Here is a 21560-nt window from a genome sequence, read left to right on the forward strand (position 1 = left end):
TACAGCTTTCCAGAACCCCATTCCAGGAATCACTCATCTTTGTGTATACTAGGACCCCAAAAAAATATTGTGTCTTTTTATTATACTTGTTTAAAAAAGCTCCTTTATCTACAAAACTGTCTGAAGTTCTTCATCTCTGTGGCTGAACAGAGAGAAAGAACAGCATCCACTGAACTGCTGACAAGCATCTGCAACACTTGCTTGCTAACGATTTTAACCATCGTGACTCTGACTTGGAAAATCAGCTCAAAAAATTTGCTTTTGCAGAAAGAAGCCTTCTCCATCTCTCCTACTCACCTTGCTCTGCTATATATCACAGCCAAATGTGATTATATGCAATATACCCATGTACATTGTCACTGGTGTTCTCTGAAGACATTCTATGTGCTCAAGATATTCACCAATCTTGAGGACGACTGTTCCTTTGAAAAAAACTCTCAAAGCAATCACAAATCAAGGACGCTTTGCTTAAGACCACATGATGGTTTTCCAGCCAATTACGTGCAAGACAAGCACTGCAAAGTAAAACAGGACAGACATATAGCATTGAGCTAATAATGCAGAGGAGTTTCAGAAGCAGTACTGAAACACCACTACCAAGAACCCATAACATGGCTCTGCCATCACTTTGGCTGTTGGAGTGTTTTTTGCAGCCTGGATGAAGGAGCAAGTAAAATACTTGTATTCATACATAATTATATTCCTATAACTGTCTTCAGAGAGATTGAGGCTTGCTAGCCACTTACATGCATAAACAGCACAGAGAACTAACAGTTTAGTTTGAACACAAATCAAGACATAAGAAACTACCGTCCCAATTCAGGCAGCACATTTGCATGCCATCAATCTCATGCTCTCTGTAAGTAGACATTCAGCTTTTCATACCATCTGTATTTTGTCTGTACTGCCTCCTACTAATATCCTATTCAGTCATTGGCAGCTTGCTGGAAAGATATGAAAGGAGATGTTTACTTTTTTTAGTTATGTGAAGGTTTAGGAACTACAATGCCTTACACTGTAAGTTTAGAGCCTCCAGATGTTTCATTAGATTTAGAAATAACCTGAAGAGGAGAGAATTAACTTATTCTTGCAAAATAACACACAAAAACCCCTTTCATCCTCAAAAACTAGTTGCTTCCTATTACTTATTCCACAGCTACAGGCCATCTCAATCTGACATAATTTCCACAAAGGTTTGATGCCATGGAGGACAGCAGCTTTTACAAATAGTGTGTGGTGAACAGAAGCAGGCAGGCAAAGCCACCGCAAAGGCTCTTTTTCAAAAAGCATTCTTGAAGCCACTGAAAGATTTAGCTGTGGCCCAAAAAACTGGGTTCGGAGCTAGCCATCTACTGTTCTGATTCCAGCTCCAATTCCTGTGCCCTTGTAAAATCACTGACCTATCTTGGTTTCACTTCACCATTAGTTCATCTTGACTAATTTAAAAGCAGTGAAATTTTTGCAGTACATAGTCAACTCAGAGGTGCTTACCAGTGACACAGTTTAACACTACTTCTCTACTTGTCTCCCACAGTTAAACAACTCTTACCAGCACCACTCTACTCTACATCTACTCATAGTCAAACCAACTGTAGGCAGTGGTCCTCCAGAGTCCCACCCACAATTCCACAGAATCCAAACAAAAGTTTTTCAGCCAAAGCCCTTAAACAAGGAAAAAAACTTTGTCATGCTATCACTAAGCAGCTGCTCAGTTCACCCAACTGAACTTTTGCCAACTTAATCCACAGAAAATGCCTACAAAGTAATGTTATCTCTAAAGCCTTAAGGCAGTTAAAAAAATGCATGACTGGGAAACAGCACTGCACAGAAAATGGACAGAGAAGCACTTTCATGCAGGGATCATCCTATGAAATGCTTATCCTAACTGAAGGCTGAGTTAGATGCTTAGAAAGCCAGCAACACTGTCACAAGACCTGTAGCTGAGAAATCCTTTCCTACGAGTGGACAGGACTTTGGCTATCCAGCTGTTACATCCAGCAATTCCAAAACCCACTACACTTCATCTAGAAATTGGACATGTGGAGGCTTCTTTAATTGACACAGCTTTCAAACACCAAATCCACTACTTTTCTCAACAGAAAGAGTGGCTAGGAATTCTGGTACTCTCTAGCTTAACATGCATTTTAAGCAACACAACAACAAAAAAGGCCTTTTTGAGTCTATTTTTCTGCCAAATTGGTTCCTGGTCTGCTTCACCTTTCAAGACTGGATGGACCTTGCTGGCATAGTGGCAGGAGAACTGCCTGAAGTAGAAGTTGCTTCTATTCTCCTGCCTTGAACAAATATCATATTGTGGCCTCTGAAATGGGCAAAACTGCCTTAGTCTGAATACTGCAAACAGAAATCAGTTATGCATTCCTTGCTTCCCACTTCATTAAGCAAAAAAGATACTGGAAGAAACCCAAAACAAGCAACACCTGAGCAGACCACCAACTGTTGGCAAATCATCAGCTAGAAAGAGCTCAAACAGTCACTTTTAAGACGACAGCAAGACCCAGCACTTCTAAAGAAGTTTTCACGTAATATGAAGCTTAGTTGATATCTGTTCTCGAGAACAGCACTGGGGACAACTTTTGGCTGGTACAGGTATCTCACATGGACCACTCTGAAGCCCTCAGTGCCAGCACAGATACAGGCTGCTGCCTGGCTGTACTTGCCTCAGTGAATGACTATTGAGCAACCACTAACATCAATTGCTGGCACTTAACTCTGTTCTATGATAAAGCAAGCAAACTGAATGAAACCTGTCATAAGAGAAAAATTCTTAAGTCATTTCTCTGGCGAGCTTTTTCACTGTAGGAGTTATCTGTCAGGATAGTTGGTCAGGTGACCTATGTTCAAAAGCAAACACAGTTCTTCAGTATACACTACCACCTTGTGGCTAGATGCCTGAAACTCCCATAACTGAATATATTCTGCCGTTTGAATTCTATGTGTCTCTGAACTGAATGTCACTGACAGATCCTTAGCCAACTACAGTGTCATCCCAAGTGAGCTGCTCACAACTTTTAAAAACTTTTTAAAAAATTATACTAGAGATGAAAGTCAAAAACATCGCCCCTGCAATAGCCAGCACACAAGGCTTTGTAAAACACACAGCAAAATACTCTGAGTAATCTAAAAAGTGGAGCAAATAACAAAGGACAATGGGAAAGAGAAAGAAGGAGGCTAGAAAAGCTAGACATTGGACAAAAATCAATACAAGACAATATGACTTACATCTAACTGGAAATTCCTTATGCTATTATTAGGCTGATCTGCCAAGTAGGATAGTAAATTGGTTTATTGCTCCAAAAATTCCAAGTCTGCTAACAGGTAATTAGGAATGTGTCCACTGAAAGGGTTATCTGCCAAAGTGATAAAAGAGACTCTCTTCAGCTTCCCCCTTCCATGTGCTTAGAAAGTTAGAAAGACTCACCAACATTGGTACCATCTTCACCCATAATGCACTTCATGGAGGTGATGATTTGCTCCACAACAGGAGGTGACAGTGATGTTGCATACACAGCACTGTGAGAGTATGTCCTGAGGTAATCAATCAGTTCCTAGCAAAACACAAAAGGCATCAGACATTGCCTTCCCAGCAATGAGAAATGCTTTATTGTTGTTTCTTAATCACACAGTAAAATGGGCCACCACAAGAAACCTCTTTCAGAATGTCCTGGAAGAGAACAGGTATATCAAGGATTCATTTTATGGTACAGTAATAAACAGCTGAAAAGCAAATAGCAGGGACATGACAACCCATAATTATGTCACAGGGCAGGAATGTGTGTTGATCAAAGACAAATGCCTGTGACAGGCTTGTTTAGCTAACACCACCAGCACTGGATTGCCACAGGGTGTTTGCATTACTGAACCTGTGCACAGGCTGTGTTTCACAAGTGTTTCTCGTAACAGTGGGAGTATAAAACAAATGAAGTAGTGGGAAACAGGAGCCATAGGTGCTTATGTATCATGCTCAATATAATTGCTTCCCCACAAGCCACCAAACAGGCGAATAGGTCACAAAATATTTTCTCCCATTTATCAGCACAATACAAATAAAGCAGCAGCAGGTGTAATTTAAGAGTGCAAGAACCTCAGCCTACCCCTCTTGCATTTCCCAGTTAAACACACCTGCTACATTTGTGAAGAGGACAAAACCAGGTCGTATAGGAACAAATGACCAACAGACTGTAGATCTAGGCTGCCTGTTGTTAAGTGCAACAAAACCACTCTAAAACATGCAGACCACTCCAGCAAAATATCATAAAGACCAGTAGGAATGCCAGGACAGATTCTGTCTTCTGCTATCACAAAATTAATAATGATGGTCCTATATATATCATAAGCTGAGAATATGTTATAGAAATATGTGGAAGTGCTCAATTTTACATTGCTGACTGGAGTCAGAGTTAAATTAAAGGAAGTTGTGAAGGGACTTAGAAATAAACTAAGGAAGACAATTTAATACCTCTTACCTCTGAAGCAAGCCCACAAAGAGCAGCTAAAGCACAGTTGCAGAAGACTCTTAGCTGCTTCAGCTGCCAAGGAAGTTAATCCTTCTAGCTCACTACCTTTGGAAAAAGATTAATATGGTGCTTCCTTCTGGGGAAGATGTCAGAGTGATTTTAATCCAACTGTAGTAAACTCCCAAAAGGGAACATTTCAAGTCCCATCTCCCTTTGGAAGAGCTGAAGTAATTGTCACTATTAGTATCTAAAAAATTATTGTCCTGGTAGGAAAATGATAGAATTTTACTCTCAAATAAAGCTTAGAAGCCTGATCTGTGAGATGCATTTGAGGATATGGAAAAGAGACATACGCAATTGTCTACACCATTCCTCCCAAAAGGAGGGGTTTGGCAAGGGCACCACTTTCTAGCAGTACTTTCCAATAGAAGTGAGTCAGTAGCAAAAAAATAAAACAAACACAAACCCAAAGCAAAAATGGAAGAAGGGTATTTTAGAAAACAAACCATTTTGAGTCCAGAGGGAACGAGTTCTACCAGACTAACCTAACAAGGGGACTTTCCTCCAAACAGGCTGCAAAACCTGAGCTTTTGGCATTTTTCCTGCAAGTTTTATTAAAAGTAACATTAAGAAATCAATCCTTCCTGGCTCCTAGCAGTTCTTAAAAATATATTACACCATTACTGTACATTCTGCAAACAGGTCATCATTGACCACGTGAGAACAGGAGGTATTTTATTAGACTAGACTCTTCTGCATTGCACAAGCTTTGACTGTACTAGACAATATGTAAAATTATGAAACAAATAGACAATCAGGGTACTTGAGAAAGAGATCAACTTTGAAATGCTTAGTGAAGTACTCCACCACCAGCCTGAAACAGCTATGAGATTCCCAGCTTTTTACCTTCTTGCCCCCAATGTATCCTCCAGCAGCTCCAAAGCTTTTGGTGAATGTTCCCATCATAACATCCACATCTTCAGGGCTGAGTCCAAAATATTCCACTACACCCCGGCCACTGGGACCCAGGGCACCTATACTATGAGCCTCATCAAGGTACAGATAGGATTTGTACTTCTTCTTAAGGGCAATCACTTCAGGCAAACGGACGATGGATCCCTCCATACTGTTGAGAAACAGAAAATCAGTGTAAGTTTATTTAATGGTTAGGGCTTCGTTATAGAGCCTAAAGACACTAAGCTTTCTTTTCTTCACTCTTTCAGTAATTATGAAGACATAAAATTTGCTAGAAACATTGTGTCCTGCAGAGAGATGAAAAATGATTCCTTCTTGCACCTGAGGCCCAGATCTCTACTTTCTACCTGTTTAACATCTCTTGGATGCCGACATACACACTAAACAGTAGCAGCAATGGTAAGTTAAGGCAAAGGAATGCATGCAGTGAAAATTTTAGAAATGAATTATTTCATTTTTACTCCCACCCTAATGTCAGTATTCTGATCTGACATCTACTTACCTGCTCTTTTTAAGTTTAAGAACTGACTAGGCTTTCATTAGTAGCACTCCAGATGCTCCATTTTGTGCTGAAAGTCACTATGATTTAAATGCCTAACACAGCTAAGCCTACTACATGCTCCTACTCTCAGCAAAAACATTCAATTTGCACAATTCCATTCACACTAGCATTGTCTAGTGAGCACAGAAAGAATGGAATGGACAAGCAATTTAAGACCTCAGCTCGATGTAAATACTCACTTGAGATTAATTAATTTTTACAATCTAATCAGGATGTAGGAAGCATCGTGATAACACCAGGTACAGCTACAGCACTAGCAACAGAATGTCCAGGATGTGAAACATACATGGCTCAGTTTAATTTGCAGATGAGATTAATGAAATAACTATGAAGTGACAATATTCATTTGGCAAAGGAACTCAAATACTAAGCAGTTTGATCTCATGTGGAGGGTCTTAGGAATATAAAGAATAGTTTGTACCTGTATATTCCTTCCACCAAGATAAGAATTTTTTTCCAGGGCCTCCGTGTACGAGGTTGCCCATGCACAATAGCATCTTTGAGCAGCTTCTCCAGGCTTTGCATATCTGCACCAGAAATTACTGTTAAATGGTACCAAAACAGCCACTAGCTTGAGCTTTGACATAACTATACAGCAATACTCCAGAAATGCACAAATTGCTCCAGTGTGGAGGACCATACATAAGTCAATAAGCATGGGCTGCATCTAGCTGCAGGCCCACAGATGAGATTAAAAGGAATGGGTGACTGTATGAATTTCGAGGAAGAATTTCATCATCCTAAGCTAAAAGCACATGTTAGAGCATTAGGCACAAACAGCAAACAAGGAAGAAAGGAAAAAAAAAATAAAAAAGGAATGTATCTCATTGTGAGGAAAAGCAGCAGCAATTTACATAGGGTGTTCTTGTGGACAGAAATAACTCAAAAAAGAACAAGTGAGCTCAAGGATAATCAACTAAAGGCAAGAAGAAGGTAGACCAAAGTGCAGGACAAGAAGGGGAGCAAGTGTACTTTTTTTTATTACTTTGTTTAAAAAGGAAGGGACTGGAGGTGTGGAGCAGGAAACTACTAAAACAAAACCAGAAAAGGATGAAGAAACTATCAGTGTAGGAAAGAAGACAGTGCCCAGCATATCAGAAACTAGACAGGTGAAGTTGTTAGTAGCAAAGTATTCTGAAACCTTATTAGCTTTAGCTATGAATGCTTGACGTGATCCAAGGAGACTTGACTAGTGAACAAATAAATACACATGAAATCAGTCCTGAAAAAAAACTCGAGGAAAGGAGTGGGGACGGGAGTAATCAAACCATAAAAGCTGAAGAGACAGATCAGGCAAACACTAGGGCATGAAAAAGAGCACAATCAATCACAAAAAGAGGAGCACCAGGGCAGTTGCAGCAGCGAGAGAAGCTTGTGGACTAGAACTAGACTAGAAATTATACCTCAAAATAGGTCAGTTAATAGACTGTTAAAAATAGCTAATGTTCAGAAAAAGACAAAGATGAAGTCAGCAGTAGAGTCTCTGCCTCCAACAAATCTCTCAAGGAAGAAAGGATGAGTTCAGTGCAGTTAGGGAGAACAATGGAATACAAACTTCTGTTCTTGATCTCTCAAGAAAGAGTGAAAGACTGGGAACTAGGTCTGATCTTAATAAAAAGGACAAACTGCAGAATGAGGTACAAAAAAACCCCCAAACCATTGAACGAGGATTTTTAGGGGAATTTTTCCTTTTTTTTTTTTTTTCCTATTTTCTAAAAAGCAGAGTATGAATGAAGCCATTAACATCTCAGGAATATGAAGTTAACTAAGGCACCATAGAGTATAACAAGAGTAGGACTGAGAACAAATAACTATGAATTGAATATCATCTTGACAGGCCAAGATCATTGCTTGCATTCTGCCTTCTGATTCTATTCTGCCACTTCATTCTCTTCCATAGATCCCCACCATCTACAAGGTTTCTAGAATATCCCCCAATCTCACCATTGCTAGTTTGTACCCCATTCCCACAGATCATCTATTCTTCCTCATCACACCAGAGTTTAAGTCCTTCTCCTTATACCCAGAACTGTTTGTCACCAGTGTTCTCCAAAATTCTGGAACTGGATGCAGTGTTCAGAAGTATGTCTACACAAATGCAGAATTTGAATGCAACGCTTCTGTGATCTTGCCTAGCAATCGAGATTTATGAAGAATTAAGAAAAACAAAAAATCATGTTAGAGCAAGCGTTAGAGCAAGCTTTAGAGCAAGCTTTAGAGCAAGCTCTACACTTCTGTAAAGAAAATCATTCAAATGACAGAAAAAAAGAGAGAACACAAAAGAAACAATAAGCACAGCAGAGGATCCACTATCAAGTAGGACAACAAAAGGAAAATAACTGCAGCCACCCAAGCTTTGCTGTCACTACCACACACTTCAAAGAGAGCAAGAGTCATCATGATCGCAGAGATCAATACTATAAAGAGTATTAGGAGCAGCTGAAGAATGAAGGTAGTGCCTTTACTAATCAAGGACAACCAAGTACTTCTTTCACTAAGAGAAGGAAACCCTAAGTATTTTTAATTTGAAAGTTATTTTAAATACCTCCTTTGGAGAAATTGGAAACTAGCAAAATGAAAATTCTGTGCATTTTGGAAACAAATACTTAAAGCAAGTAACTCAGTGCAATTAATCTATGCTTCATGTGCCAAAAATGTGCTTTGTACTACACTGTACCAACACACAGTTGTCTAGTTTAGCTAGGACATCTGCATTTGTAAGCTTCTGTTACTGTATGATCACATCAGCATCTGGTCCTAAAATTAAACTTTCCTATCCCCCGAACTGTAACACAGACCACTACAAGATTGCATTACTATATAACAAGGACTGTTAAAATAGTGCCCCTATATTTGCCAAGGGGCAGCATGTTCCTCTTCATATACAGATGTAAGCTGGAACAGCTTCGGGATAAAAATGTTATTAGTTGAGACTGAACATATCAAAAAATATCCAACTCAGGATGATTAAATTCTCAGTAGCAGCAGTCTTCTGACCTTTCATGTAACCAGCAATTGATTCCTTTACATGAAATTGGATTTCCAACTATTAGAAGATATAAGAGATTGTATCTGATCTACAGCATCTGCAGAAGGGCAGAGTCCACTGTCTGATACTTACTGTTGTGCTTAAAGATTCGAATAGTTGCTCCTGACAGTCTTGCTCCGAGCACTAGTGATGCATGATTCAGTTCATCACTCAAAATCAGACAGCCCTGAATTAGAAGGGGAAAGAGGAAGATATTGAAAAGGTTATGTTTCACAGCCAAGCATATAACACCTTTCAGCTCTGAACTGCTTAAAGATCATTTAAGAAAAAAAAAAAAAATTCCAAGATAAAAGCAGCAGGTCCAGGCAAGACTTGCTAGGAAACAATTTGTAGCCTTAATACAGCAAATAAAAATACACAGCTGCTGTTAACTGAAGGAACCACTTAAGTTCCACTTTTTCCAGAAGTCCTGCAGCTGAATCTGCCTGAATATTTCATGTTGATGATTAGTGTTCATCCTCCTATGCAGCCAGGTAAAACAGAGAGCTGAGCAGCTGGCCGCAGTTCGCTCAGCAAGTCTACAGTGGTGCTAGGAAACAGGCAATCAAAGTTCTAGATTAAAGACCTTCTCAAAGTTGCACTATTTCTTACATTAGGAGGTAACTACTGACTAAACCCATGTGTGGTCAGTGGTACCAAAGGGACTAACTTTCTTTAATGAACAGAACTATTAAGTACTTCATAGATAGAGGTAACATACAAGAGACAGGAAGTGGAAAACAAAACTGTAGAGTGAAATTGAGAAGCTTTCTGAAGCCATTAAACATTAGACTGACTTTGTTTGTTTGCTTTTCCAAAAGAGGGAAGATATGTCCTTGGACAAATACCAAAACAGGATAAGTCTGTTTTGAGAGCAGCAATGATTACAGGTCAACAGCTGATATGCTGAATGTTCAGTCACGGTGTTATCACTGTGGACTACCGGAATGCATACTGGAGAATTAGTTTGTAAGACAACAATAATATTTCTAAGTAACCTTGGCCCACTCCAATTACTATGCAAGTCTTCTGCAATTCTAGAAGTGACTTTGTTAAGTTAAAAATCCAGAAAGTGTGTCTAGATGCTGAGGATTTGACACGAAACACACGCTCATTCTATGTTTCTCTATTAACAATGGGTAGAATGAAGAATCAAGAACATTTCTGCTCTGCAATGAGAGTTACTAGAAAGGACTGTGAAGAGCATTGCCTACAGTTACACAAGGAGGTGTCACAAACAATAGCAGTATTTTCTCCACAATAAAGGAAATTCTGCACTAAAATTGCAGTGTACCTAGAAATATGCTACATCCTGGAAAAGCTGAAGACTGGTTTTCCCCGGAAACTGCACTAAATCTCAAGTGTTCAGACTGCTGTTACAAGGATTCACACTGCATATTTCAGAGACTTTGGCATAAGAAGCACAGAAGTCTCCAACTAGTGCTTGCTCTTTGGAACTACTACACCAAACAAGGAGTATGTACATTATGTCACAGGTCATGTTAAACACTACTGTATCAAAACCTGAATATAATAATCCAGTATTAGTATCCTTCTTAAATGGTAGGAAGTAGGAAAAGTGATAGATTAAAAAAAAAAGAGGAAGAAATCAGTAGTCTAGAAGGAGCTTCTCCATCAAAAACAATGAGCTTTTGGTAGGGAAAGAAGATTTAACAAATCGATGAACAGCCTCTTTTCATCTCCCTGTAACAGAAGAGAACATTCAATTACACAAAATAAATTAATTTAAAACTGAAGAGGAAGTAGAGTCTTGTATTGTCTGCCACTAGAGAGAGGGCAAAGGATCAAAGATCACTGGTACAGTACAGCAATCACTGATAATCATATGTAAAACTGAGTGCTGCTAATATTACAATAGTAAGACTACAGGTGCATTTATCAGCAAACTTACATTCGAGAGAGTATCCAGGAGAAGACTAACACTAATTGGAGATCACACTACTGATATCAAGAAAAACCTGTCAGTGAAGATCAGACTTACCACTATATCTTAAAAGGCAGACACAGAAACTGAAGTGCATGCCACATTTTATCAAAATGCTGCATACATGAATTGCGTAATTCAGTCCTGAGCACTTAATTTCACAAACTAACTATACACGGAAATTAATTTATTTTCTTACAATCAAAAAAAGATTCTTCAAGCAGCATTGCTCTATCTATTATCTAACCTGTCAGTCCAGAGGTATGATGAAAAGCCCTGTGATGAAGGCAGTACAGACTGCTGTTATTAGCTATTTACAGTAACTACATTAATGACACTTACTCCAAAACAGGCAAGTTTCAGAGGCTAGCTTAGCCTTAAAAGGTCTAACAACTTCTGACTATGTAATCCTCAAATCTCATGCTATCTGTGGTCTAGACTCAGCATATTTGGCAGTGACTGTACTAGGCAGCCAACAGCTTGTCTGTCAACAGCGGGTCTCCTGCTGAGAGCTGTCAGGTGCAGAAAGACCTGTTTTTTAGTGATGCTTTAACTGCTGAAATACGACTTTCAGCATACACCACCTATACCTGTTTTCAGCATCTGCTAAGCAGAAGCTCCTGTTAACAAGGCATAGTGAATACAGATCAACTAGGTAATGCTGATGAAGCTTTTGAATTCCTTTTGCTGACCAACGTTGATCAGAGCAAAGTTGGATCCTAGGATAGTCAAGTCATATTTGTTGCTATTAAAAGAGGATTCAGTAGTAACATAAACCAAGCGCAAAGGGATTTCACATAGCAAAAACAGAACAGGTGGCCCAGTATTACATATATGTGAGTAACTTTAATGTAGTGGCTTGTGTTTTAAAGTAATTAAGTTGCAATATAGGTGCCCAGATACGATATAAATAATGATTAGCTTCAAATCGTATCAGCGACTGTCAAAGAAACTCCTGGCCAAATTCAGATGCCATTACTGATTATATTTGCCAAACCTCCAAAAATGTATGTTCCAAGCAGCTTTGCACCTGAAAATGTATGTAGGACATGCACAGAGACACAAACAGTAGTAAGAAAAATCAGAGCCCAAGAGTTCAACCAAGCATGGGAGTCTCTGGGCTTTACCGAAGACCGTATGAAAGCACTGCCAAACGGGCTGTGCACACACAGCCAATTGTGTACTGGGTGGTGCCAGAATTCAGGATTTATGTGAGTCCCTATTTGCAGACAACGAAGAAATCAGAAGTGTAATGAGAAGCAACTTCAGGCAGCCAAAAAAATGCATTTAGTGAACATTCCGAACTGTGAAATGGTTCATTTGTCAAGAACTCTTTCCTTCAGAGAACATTTTCTGTTTGGGTAGTCACCTGAGTATAAAGGTACTTCTAGTGTTACGAGGCAGCAGCTTTTTCCTACTTTATTTGAAGCGCAAAAAACCTAACTATGCTCATCACTAACACAGTACAGACTTCTGTATCCATTTATGAAAAGAGTTGGTTTAGTAAATGTGCAAGTTATATGCATGAAAACGGGCATGTTAAATGCCTTGGAATTTACTGTTCAGATTTTCTCAATGGTTGTAAAAACTGTTCAAGTTCAAATGTTAAGGAGCCGAGTAAGGTGTCTCAAGGGTATTTTCATAGGGTATTAAAGATATACAGTGGGATCCACATACACAGAAGGAAAGATGGAGTATCTTCATAGTACTTGGCAATTACAAAAGACTAAAGAAATCTACTTAAATGTATCTGACCATGTGTGGTCCTAATCCAAAAGGTCTCACAGAAATCATGAGACTCATTTTTCTGTTGAAGAGAAAAAGCAGAGATATGTTGGAAGACAAAGAGCAGAAAAATGGAAGTAAAAAATATGTCAGGAGTAATACATGTTGTTCAAGATCATAGCACTATAGAGCTATTTGACTCTAGAAAGACTAGATTTGAAGCACTGAATTTCTCTCCACACTGGACTCAAAAATGTCTTTTATTATGGAAAACATCTGATATTTACAACTTAACAGACCAAAAGAAAGAGACATTATGTAGACAGTGCTGGTTCATTGTTACAGCACAGGGGAAGACACTACAGCTAGTCAAGAAGAGATTCACCAGAAGGTGCCGGGAACAAGGCAGGTATTTTATTATCTGTAGATACCACAAGTAGAAAAATTTACAAAGCGAGCTCAATAAGTGCAAAAATAAATAAATGGAATGATGAGGAAATAATTCACTACACAGGGACAAAGAATTTCAATAGGCTAGTAGTAGTATTAGGCTAACAGTGAATCATTTTCAAAGGGAGAAAACAGTTCCAGTACTTGCACTATTTTACTCTAAGTAGGAGCTAAGAGAACACGTATTTTACATCAGAAGATGCAAACAAAGAGCTCTCTTCCATTTCTTTTTCCAATAACTACAGAAAAACACAGTTTGAGATGCAGGACACTCAGGCTGCATTGTGTACTGTTTTATGGGGCTCACAGTAACATAATCAGTCTTTACATTTGACCTTGTTTCTCTCAAATAGCTTTTCTACTAGGATTTTGCTCCTTCAGAGGAAGAACTTTTCAGCTATCGCTCAAAGATAATAAATTCTGTATGTACCAACATGCAATTCAGCTTATCTGTGTGCTCCACTGAGACAGCCACTTAGTGTCTCAAGAGCATCAAAATATCTTCAGCCAATCAGCTTGTTAATCAGCCACCATTTCATGCACTAATGAGTAGCCTGAGGAAGCAAGCCTTAACACACTGGACTCTCTCCCAGAAAGAGGGCAAGATCTGGACTGTCACTGGTCCCATGGATGCTGTTTCCCAGAAAGATTTTTGCGAAGGTTAGAGATGCATGCTGTGACCTATAGTTTCTATAGGGAATATCTGCAGGAGTTGCCACTGAAGAAAAACAAAACCAGACAAGTAACTTTTAGAAAACCTAACCAGCAGAATCTGTTAGGTAAGCTTTTGCCAGTGACTTAAGGCATACCTTGCCAACTAAAGCAGGAATGTTCATAGAGTTGGTTGCAAAGCCCATTCCATATGCCATTGCAGATTCTACACCTAGGAACCTGGCAACTAGCTTTTCCAGCTCCTCATGTTTGTCCAAGTTTCCTGCACAAAAAACAAATGAGAAATTCAGAGTGAGAAGCAGCTTTCACTATTGCTATATTCTATCAGAATTTCCACCAACCAAGCTGCTTTTTATTTAAAGGCCCATAAGGGAATACTGAAAAAAAGTGAAAACAGAAGTAAGTCAACTGTTGTGCCATGTAAACTAAATGCAGCAGATCAATTTGTCTTTATTAAAATCTTTATTGATTCATCTAAAGTTCAAAAGCTGGAACAAGTAATGTTTCAGAGATCTGCAATGAGATTATAAACTTTGAAACATACATTCAGGGAACTTCTATCTTGCTCCAACTTACCCATCTCCTGTCTAGTGCTGCACACCCCAGCTCCGTACTGGGATAGAACTTTAGCTGCTGCTTGTTGGCAAGTCCCAGCCTTCTGTGCAAACCCAAGGTAGTTGTAGGAACCCATATTAATAATGTCCTTTATCACTCTTCCTGTGTACCTGTGTTTTTTAAAACACCACAAGTTAGGACACCCACTATTAAAACAATTAACTACACCAGAAGATTCTTATTTCAGTTTCCTAGAATATACAATGAAAAGTTAAAAATCAATAGAACCAACCATTTAATTATTTCAGTACTGCCACTCATCATCCAACTGAAATGATCAGTGAAAAATATGCTTCCATTATCTTATGGTCTCAAAATAGTTCCCAGAAGAATTTACATGAAAAGGTGAATTTGCTATCATATCTAAAATTGCTTGAGCCTTCTCAAGCCATTTGTTGTTTCTCTGACATATAGTCTCTCCATCCCAGACACATACAACTTCCTTTTCAATTACAAAATAAGATCTCTAGATCAATTAACTTGGCAGCCCCTCAAGCAGGATATCCTCTAACCACAGAAAGGAAACACATCTGGCACTGCTGTGCTAACAATATGTGACAAGGAGATTAAGGAAGAAGTTTAGCAGAAAAAAAAGCTTTAATTATTTTGCCCTTGAAGCCAAGGAGAGACATGACTAGGTTCAGCAAACACCGTGCTGCAAACCTCTTCACATCAAACTTGTGATATGTTGCTTCAATTTCTAAAAATCCTTATCCTTGCATTTCTGATTTTGCTTCTACAGAGTACTTGAGTTCTGACTCAAAACAATCATGTTAAATTCAGTTTCAGGCAGAAAAGTTTACTTCAAGTGTCAGGACTGATTCTAAATCCACACAAAATAACATGTAGCGCAATCCAAAGTACCTACTCCAGGTTCTGGTCATCACACACAAAAGGATTAATTTTATTACAGGCATATGCCCATGAAATCTTAACACAGTCAGGAGCTTTAGTAAGTAGCCAAAAGATTATACATAATCACCTTGGTGGCCAGATGTGTTTCAAAAAAGCAAAGTTCATCTATTCAAGCTGCTGGAAAGCTCAAAACAAACACGATTCACTGCTCCTTTAACCTCACAGCCTGCAGTTTGCTCTTATAGACCCTCTACTTAAATACAGTTGTTGGAAGCCTTTTCTTCAATTTTGACTCACGTGAACGTCCAGTTATAGTCATGGGAAACTCTCTCCATCATGTCCACTTTGGCCCCTGGCACACTGCAGATTGGACGATTCCAACTGTCCCGAATGCGCATGTAGAGGTTTCTGTTGTAAAAATTTTCAAAGTCCTGGTACAATGGGACAAAGTCCTGAAACATATCAAAAGCACTCAATGTAAAAGGAAAATAGTTATTACAGGAAATTAGGAATAAGAGGAATAAATTGTTTCTGTCGTTTGACTGTAATTTATAAATGAAAAAAAAATCAGGAACACTCAAGAAAAAGTTAAGAGAGTTCTTCATCACAAGTAAGTCCTGAAACCAGTTCCTCCCAAAGTATTTTTAATCCTGGAAATCTGTGCCAGTGCAAAATTATTTGAAGGTAAGACAGCAGCAAAACTGAAGAAATTAGTTTGCTAGAGGGATTTCCAAATTTTTCAGCCTGCAAATCTACTATGCCCCCAAGATTTCCTCAACAGCAGGTGCTTATTTGTATATAACTTAAGTACCTCATAGAATCTAAAAGCCACCAACCACAACTAGAAAAGACAATCACGGCATTAGGATATGCTTTAAGTTAGAAACCCTCAATGAATTCTAACGTATAGGAGAGGGAGTGCTGAAAGCAACACAGAAACTGAATTGGGATATCCTAACGACACAATGAGGTCTTGCTCTCTGAACTCAAACGGGACTTGAAATACCTTGGCCCTCTTTCCAGCTGTTGCTGGGTAGTTAAAAAGAACATCTCTCGAAACATAAAATAACCCCCTTCATTAAATGCATGGGCATACAGTCTTTGCAAGAGATTTGTATTCAGCCTTCAGAGTTAAGCAGAGCAAGGGAACATGCAGTTGCTTTTTGGCACTGAACAGTATGCATTGCTCTACTGAGTACATGAAGAATTTGTAAACTGAGGTACTCTGTCATATTTTATTCTATACATAAGAAATGCATTTAATATAGCAGCACTAGCCTCATTACAGAGGTTACCACTAGAACTTTCCACTATTTTTTGTTCTGAATTCAAGCTAGTAAGCTACGTTATGGCACCTCTCTTCTGCACAACTTCTCAGTATTTAAGTCCCAGAGGATTTCTTTGCATGAGCATTTCCTGAATTCTAGCTTCCCTTCCAATATTTTTCAGGAAAACTGACTGTCTTGAATGAATAGCACACAAGAAATGTCAAACTAACTGTGACAGCAAGGACATCTAAAAACTCAAGAACGTTTTTTTCTGGCCTGCTTAAAATGCTCCAGTCATGAGATTTCTTTATTACTATTGAATAAAAAGGAAGTTTTAACATTCAGTAGTGATAAGAATGCATAATTCATTTGCTACTGCTGAAAGAAAAAAAAGTGCCTTTTGAAAAATCTACAAAAGGAAAAAGTAGAATTTATGACAAATCTAAGAGCCAGCATAGCATTGCTTCCTGTTTTTCACAAGAGAAATGCAAACATGGTGAGGAGCATTTTATTTTTGGTGACAGGGCAAGACAGAATATCTGTCTGACCCAGTATTACGGTGCCTGACGTTTGTACCACTGAAGCAAAACTGGGAGCATTTATGCCAGCTTTTTAATAACAACTCAAACAAATGGACACTGACAAGCTTTTACTTACAATGCTCAACAGCAGGAAGAGTACTTTTTTCTTTACCTTCCTATTTTAATGATTTAGCATCCCTGTCCTTTCAGTTTGGAGTAAAAGAAACATCTAGATCCACCCTTTGCATCCTCCTACCAACAGCTGCACAGGAAAGACGGAGCCAAAAAGGACCAACTTCTAAGCAGACACAGTTGCCCATAAACCCTTTTTGATTTACCTGTGCATAACGACATGCCAAAAAGGCACAAAGATACTAGTTTTCATCATTTCCACTATGGAAAAACAAAGCAAAATGAGCCAGTGATCACTTCCCCAGGGAAACACAAGTATGTCCTTTCTCAGCAAAGACTGATAGTGAAAACAAGATTTCCAAGAGCTAAGATGCACAGAGGGCAATTATTTCTTCTGTTCCTCTACTTAAGTATAATTTTGCATTATTTCACATGCACCAAGCCTTCTCTGAAGGTTCTTCGTCAAGAGAGGTTAACAGGGGTAGTAGGTCTGCTAACACAAAGCTGTAATCCCCTAGAAAAGCATTAGTTTCCTGAAGTAGCTACACAGCTCTATCCTTCCTTGACTTCGGCATCTCACATTGTTCCAGGCTGAATCACTAAAACTGGTCACTTTTACAATGGAAAAAACATATTGGTGTTGACAAATGCATTCAAGATCTTTCTTCATATATGACAAGTTACACAGCTACTGTACTCTTAGAAAGTGGTGATATGCATGAGAGTACTTGTAGCAATATACAAGAAGATCCTGACTCATGACACAAAACTGAAATAATTATCTACAAGTGTCTGAAACCCTCTGCAACATCATTTGTAGAAGGGTGGAGGTAGTGAGATCAAAAAAATCTCTGTCACATCAGAAGATTGATACTTGAGGGACTTGTTACATCTAGCTATAATCTACTAAGATCCTTTTAAGCATTTTTAACTCCTCTTAACCATCTTTACATGAGAATTCAGCTTTGCAGTAGTTACTGAAGCATACTATGCGACCCAAGAAACAACAGAGATTTTAGCCAAGATTCTTGGCTAGGATCAGAGGCTGGAAATGAGTCATTATAACAACTCAAGCAGGTATGCCTGGGCTGATACAGTCCAATCTTACCTCAGACTACTGACCAGATAGAGCATGTTTTATTTTGAAACCCAAGATGACAAAGCAGGAACAGTAACAAGCTCAACTGGTGAGATAGACAATCATCCACAACAGGTTGACACCACCAAGATACATAACACAAGTATGATCTTGCAAGCCAACAGCATCACTAAATTGAAATTGATTTAACTGGGAATTAGATAAGTTCTCTGAACCTAATGGATTATAAGGAAAAAAGGTGTCTTAAAAGTCAACAAGATTTCAAGGAACAAATGGGTAAGGGAATTAAGGTCTAATATGGGACACTAGCCTTAGTTTTGGGGGGTACCAAGCTACAAGGTTATATCAAAAGGCTCTAAGTGAGGCATCAGTTTAATACCAGCCCCTTTGTTGTCCATCCCACCCCCCCTCAATAAGCCACCCTTAACTAGCTCTTATGAGAAGGTTCCTTGGAGTAGGACAGGCAGGAAGTGTTATTTTTGCATAAATGAAAACTGGATTATCTATTTCCTCAGTAATCCTAACCCTGCCAAGAGGTTCTCATGACCCATGCACCTGAGAACACAAAAAAGAGAAGTGGTAGGGATATCTTGCCCTTATAAATTTACTTTTGGAGTTTGAGACCCCTCTTTTGGAGCTGGTATACAGGACCAGATGGCTTGTCTGGTTGGTTTGGGCTTTGGCTTTTTTGTTTGTGTCATCTGTGTCCCACCACCACCCCTCCCCTGCCATCTTTCTACAATGTGGCATTTCAGATGGAGAGTAGAGAGGACATTACACCAAAAAGACCAGTTGAATTCCCCATGGAAATTAAACATTTTCAATCTTTGAACCAAGAAAAAACATCTGGGGAGGGAGGGGGTATGAAATCTGTCAAACCATACTATTTCAAATTGTCAGCACGTGCAGCCACAGTGATGTGCTGTAAGTGTCTTACTGCTAGAAGCAATCACTGTCACCTTTAAACGGCCTTCAGAGCTTATTGTTATTTTTCTATTAAGTTCTCATCCTATTTCAGATCCAACAATTTTTCTAGCCATAACAGCCCTAAGAATATCAGGCTGAGATGGAACTGCTTTGTTTGGAGGAGAAAGATACTAGGAGTGAGTTGATTCTTTGTGCAATCTTCAGAGTAAGCACAGTCAAACGCAGCACATTCTTTCATTTGAATTCATACAAACATGGAACCAAGGAATCATAAACAGCTCCACTGCTGTTGATTTAAGCCTAGAACACATCCCCTATTACTAATGTGATGCTTGATGAAGAAACGTAAGTACTAGTGGTCTCCCAGAAGCCTGAAAGACATAGCAATTTCAAGAAAGAGTGAAACATCCCTCAGGGTGCAGCACTTCAGCATAAGTGATTTGGGAACCCAAGATTTCATCATACTGTAAATTAACACTACAACAAGTGAAGGCCATAATGAGAGCTTTGTAACCACTACCTTGGGGCACAGTGACATGCAAATGCAGTAATTATGCTGCTTTTAGAGCCAATTTTTCCACAGTGTTGCACCTAAACTAATAAATGGTGCCACAAGCACCAGTTGGGCTTATCTGCTATTTACATCATGCATTCCCTGATAATACAAAACTGACTGAACAGAAATCTAGTAGACAATTGCAATAAATTTCACGCTTCTAAAAGGAAGCGGAAAGACTAGTTCAATCTCACTGCTATATGAGTCAAGAAAAAGTGGAGCAATAATTGTGGGTAGCCTTAATACCATCAGGAGGCCTCTGATGAGCTATACAGATTCCAAGATCAATACTGAGCAAAAGATTCCAGTTTACTGCCCCTGAGATACTCCTACAGCTCTATTCCTGTGAACAAGTGTTTGAAAACCCCAGATGCTATAAACATGTTCTAACTGGGCAAGCTACTGAGCATGAAGTATGTTAGAGTGTTACTGGCCCCATTTGCACAGTTGCTCCCATATATAAAGTACAAGGCAATCAACAGGCAAACCAGATTTGAAGAATGGTGACATTCATCCTGCCTATAAAATCCTACAAGCATTTTGCAGATTTAACTATTGTTTGACCAGACATTACATTAAAATGGGTATGCATAAATTGATTCCAGGGTAATTGAGAATTGTTAATCTTTCTGCTTACCCATGCCTAAAATGGACTGATAAATACTTCAGAGAGGATGTGCTACATAACACTGGTTTCCAGGAAAAGCCTGGCTGGTTATATTTTAAACAAAGCCAAATCCATCAGAGTATTTCCTGGAAATCAGAACCAGCAAAGCTGTCCCCTTTCACCCTTTTGTATTTCAGCAGTGAGTGAATATTAAGTTTTCCTGGAATCAATAGTTTCAATGCAAGGCTCTAAAATTCCAAAGAACTTACCCACTGCCAGAGACCGTCCCAATATAGACCTGTTGGAAAGCCTGCTCTTTAAATTAGTTGGATCACTTTTGGTTTCTAGTTCTGATGCACAGACATTCAGATTACAATACGAAGTGACAATTTAAGGAGGGTTTTGCTCTACTTAAATAAATTGGCCTTCCAAAACACACAAAAACTGGAAGTGGCTTTTTTTGGTGTTTGTTTTTAATACTACATTTTGGACCTAAGTTTACGTTACTCTTTTAACTGTAATCATCTTCAGAAACACAGCACAGAAAATCCACATACTTGAATTCCATGACTTTCAGGAGAGGTTCATTCACCCCTTTATGAAACACTTCCTTGCACTAGGTAATTTTGTTTTGCTCACACACTGCTCAGCTACACAGCTACTGCCACTGTCATTGCTTTGAACTTTTCACTTAAGCAATTATGAGCTATTTCAAAAAGCTAAAGCCCTTTTGCTTGATACTTAAGAAGATCATAACCCTCTAGTTGGCTCTTTAGAATTTAAATAAAAACACTACTTTCCAGTCAGAGGTCACCGATCTGTCAGAAATTACCCCGGGTTAACCACAGGGCTCCTCCAATTTGCATATCTTAATTTAAAAAAAAGCAGGTGTTTCAAGCCTTTTCTGTGGACTAGTATCTGCATTCCCTTACCAAAATATGATTGGGCTGTCAGCCAGTAGCTTGATAGATTCAAATATTTGAAAATCATGAGAAACTGTTTCAAAACAAGTCATTGAGCATCCCCCAGTATCAAAATAAAAGCTGGCTCCCACACTAGATACACTGCAACATGCTCTCATCAATTCATTTAAAGGCAAGCAAAGCTCAAAGCAGCAAAGTGTGAGGATAAGTACTGTATGTTCTAGA

At 38.9% G+C, this 21560-nt stretch overlaps 1 protein-coding gene across 1 annotated transcript in view; it reads right to left on the reverse strand.

Annotated features, from left to right (window-relative positions):
• SPTLC2 (serine palmitoyltransferase long chain base subunit 2) overlaps nt 1–21560 on the reverse strand; it is a 72090-nt gene that overhangs the window by 37132 nt on the left and 13398 nt on the right. The window contains exons 3-9 of the mRNA XM_074910025.1: nt 15600–15754; nt 14409–14557; nt 13970–14094; nt 9134–9227; nt 6434–6539; nt 5382–5601; nt 3440–3566 (exon numbers count right to left, since the gene is read on the reverse strand). Coding sequence (XP_074766126.1) covers nt 3440–3566; nt 5382–5601; nt 6434–6539; nt 9134–9227; nt 13970–14094; nt 14409–14557; nt 15600–15754 — 976 coding nt within the window. The remainder of the gene's footprint in view (nt 1–3439; nt 3567–5381; nt 5602–6433; nt 6540–9133; nt 9228–13969; nt 14095–14408; nt 14558–15599; nt 15755–21560) is intronic.

The sequence above is a fragment of the Athene noctua genome, chromosome 6 (genome assembly GCF_965140245.1).
Source record: "Athene noctua chromosome 6, bAthNoc1.hap1.1, whole genome shotgun sequence".
In the NCBI taxonomy this organism is placed as follows: Eukaryota; Metazoa; Chordata; class Aves; order Strigiformes; family Strigidae; genus Athene; species Athene noctua.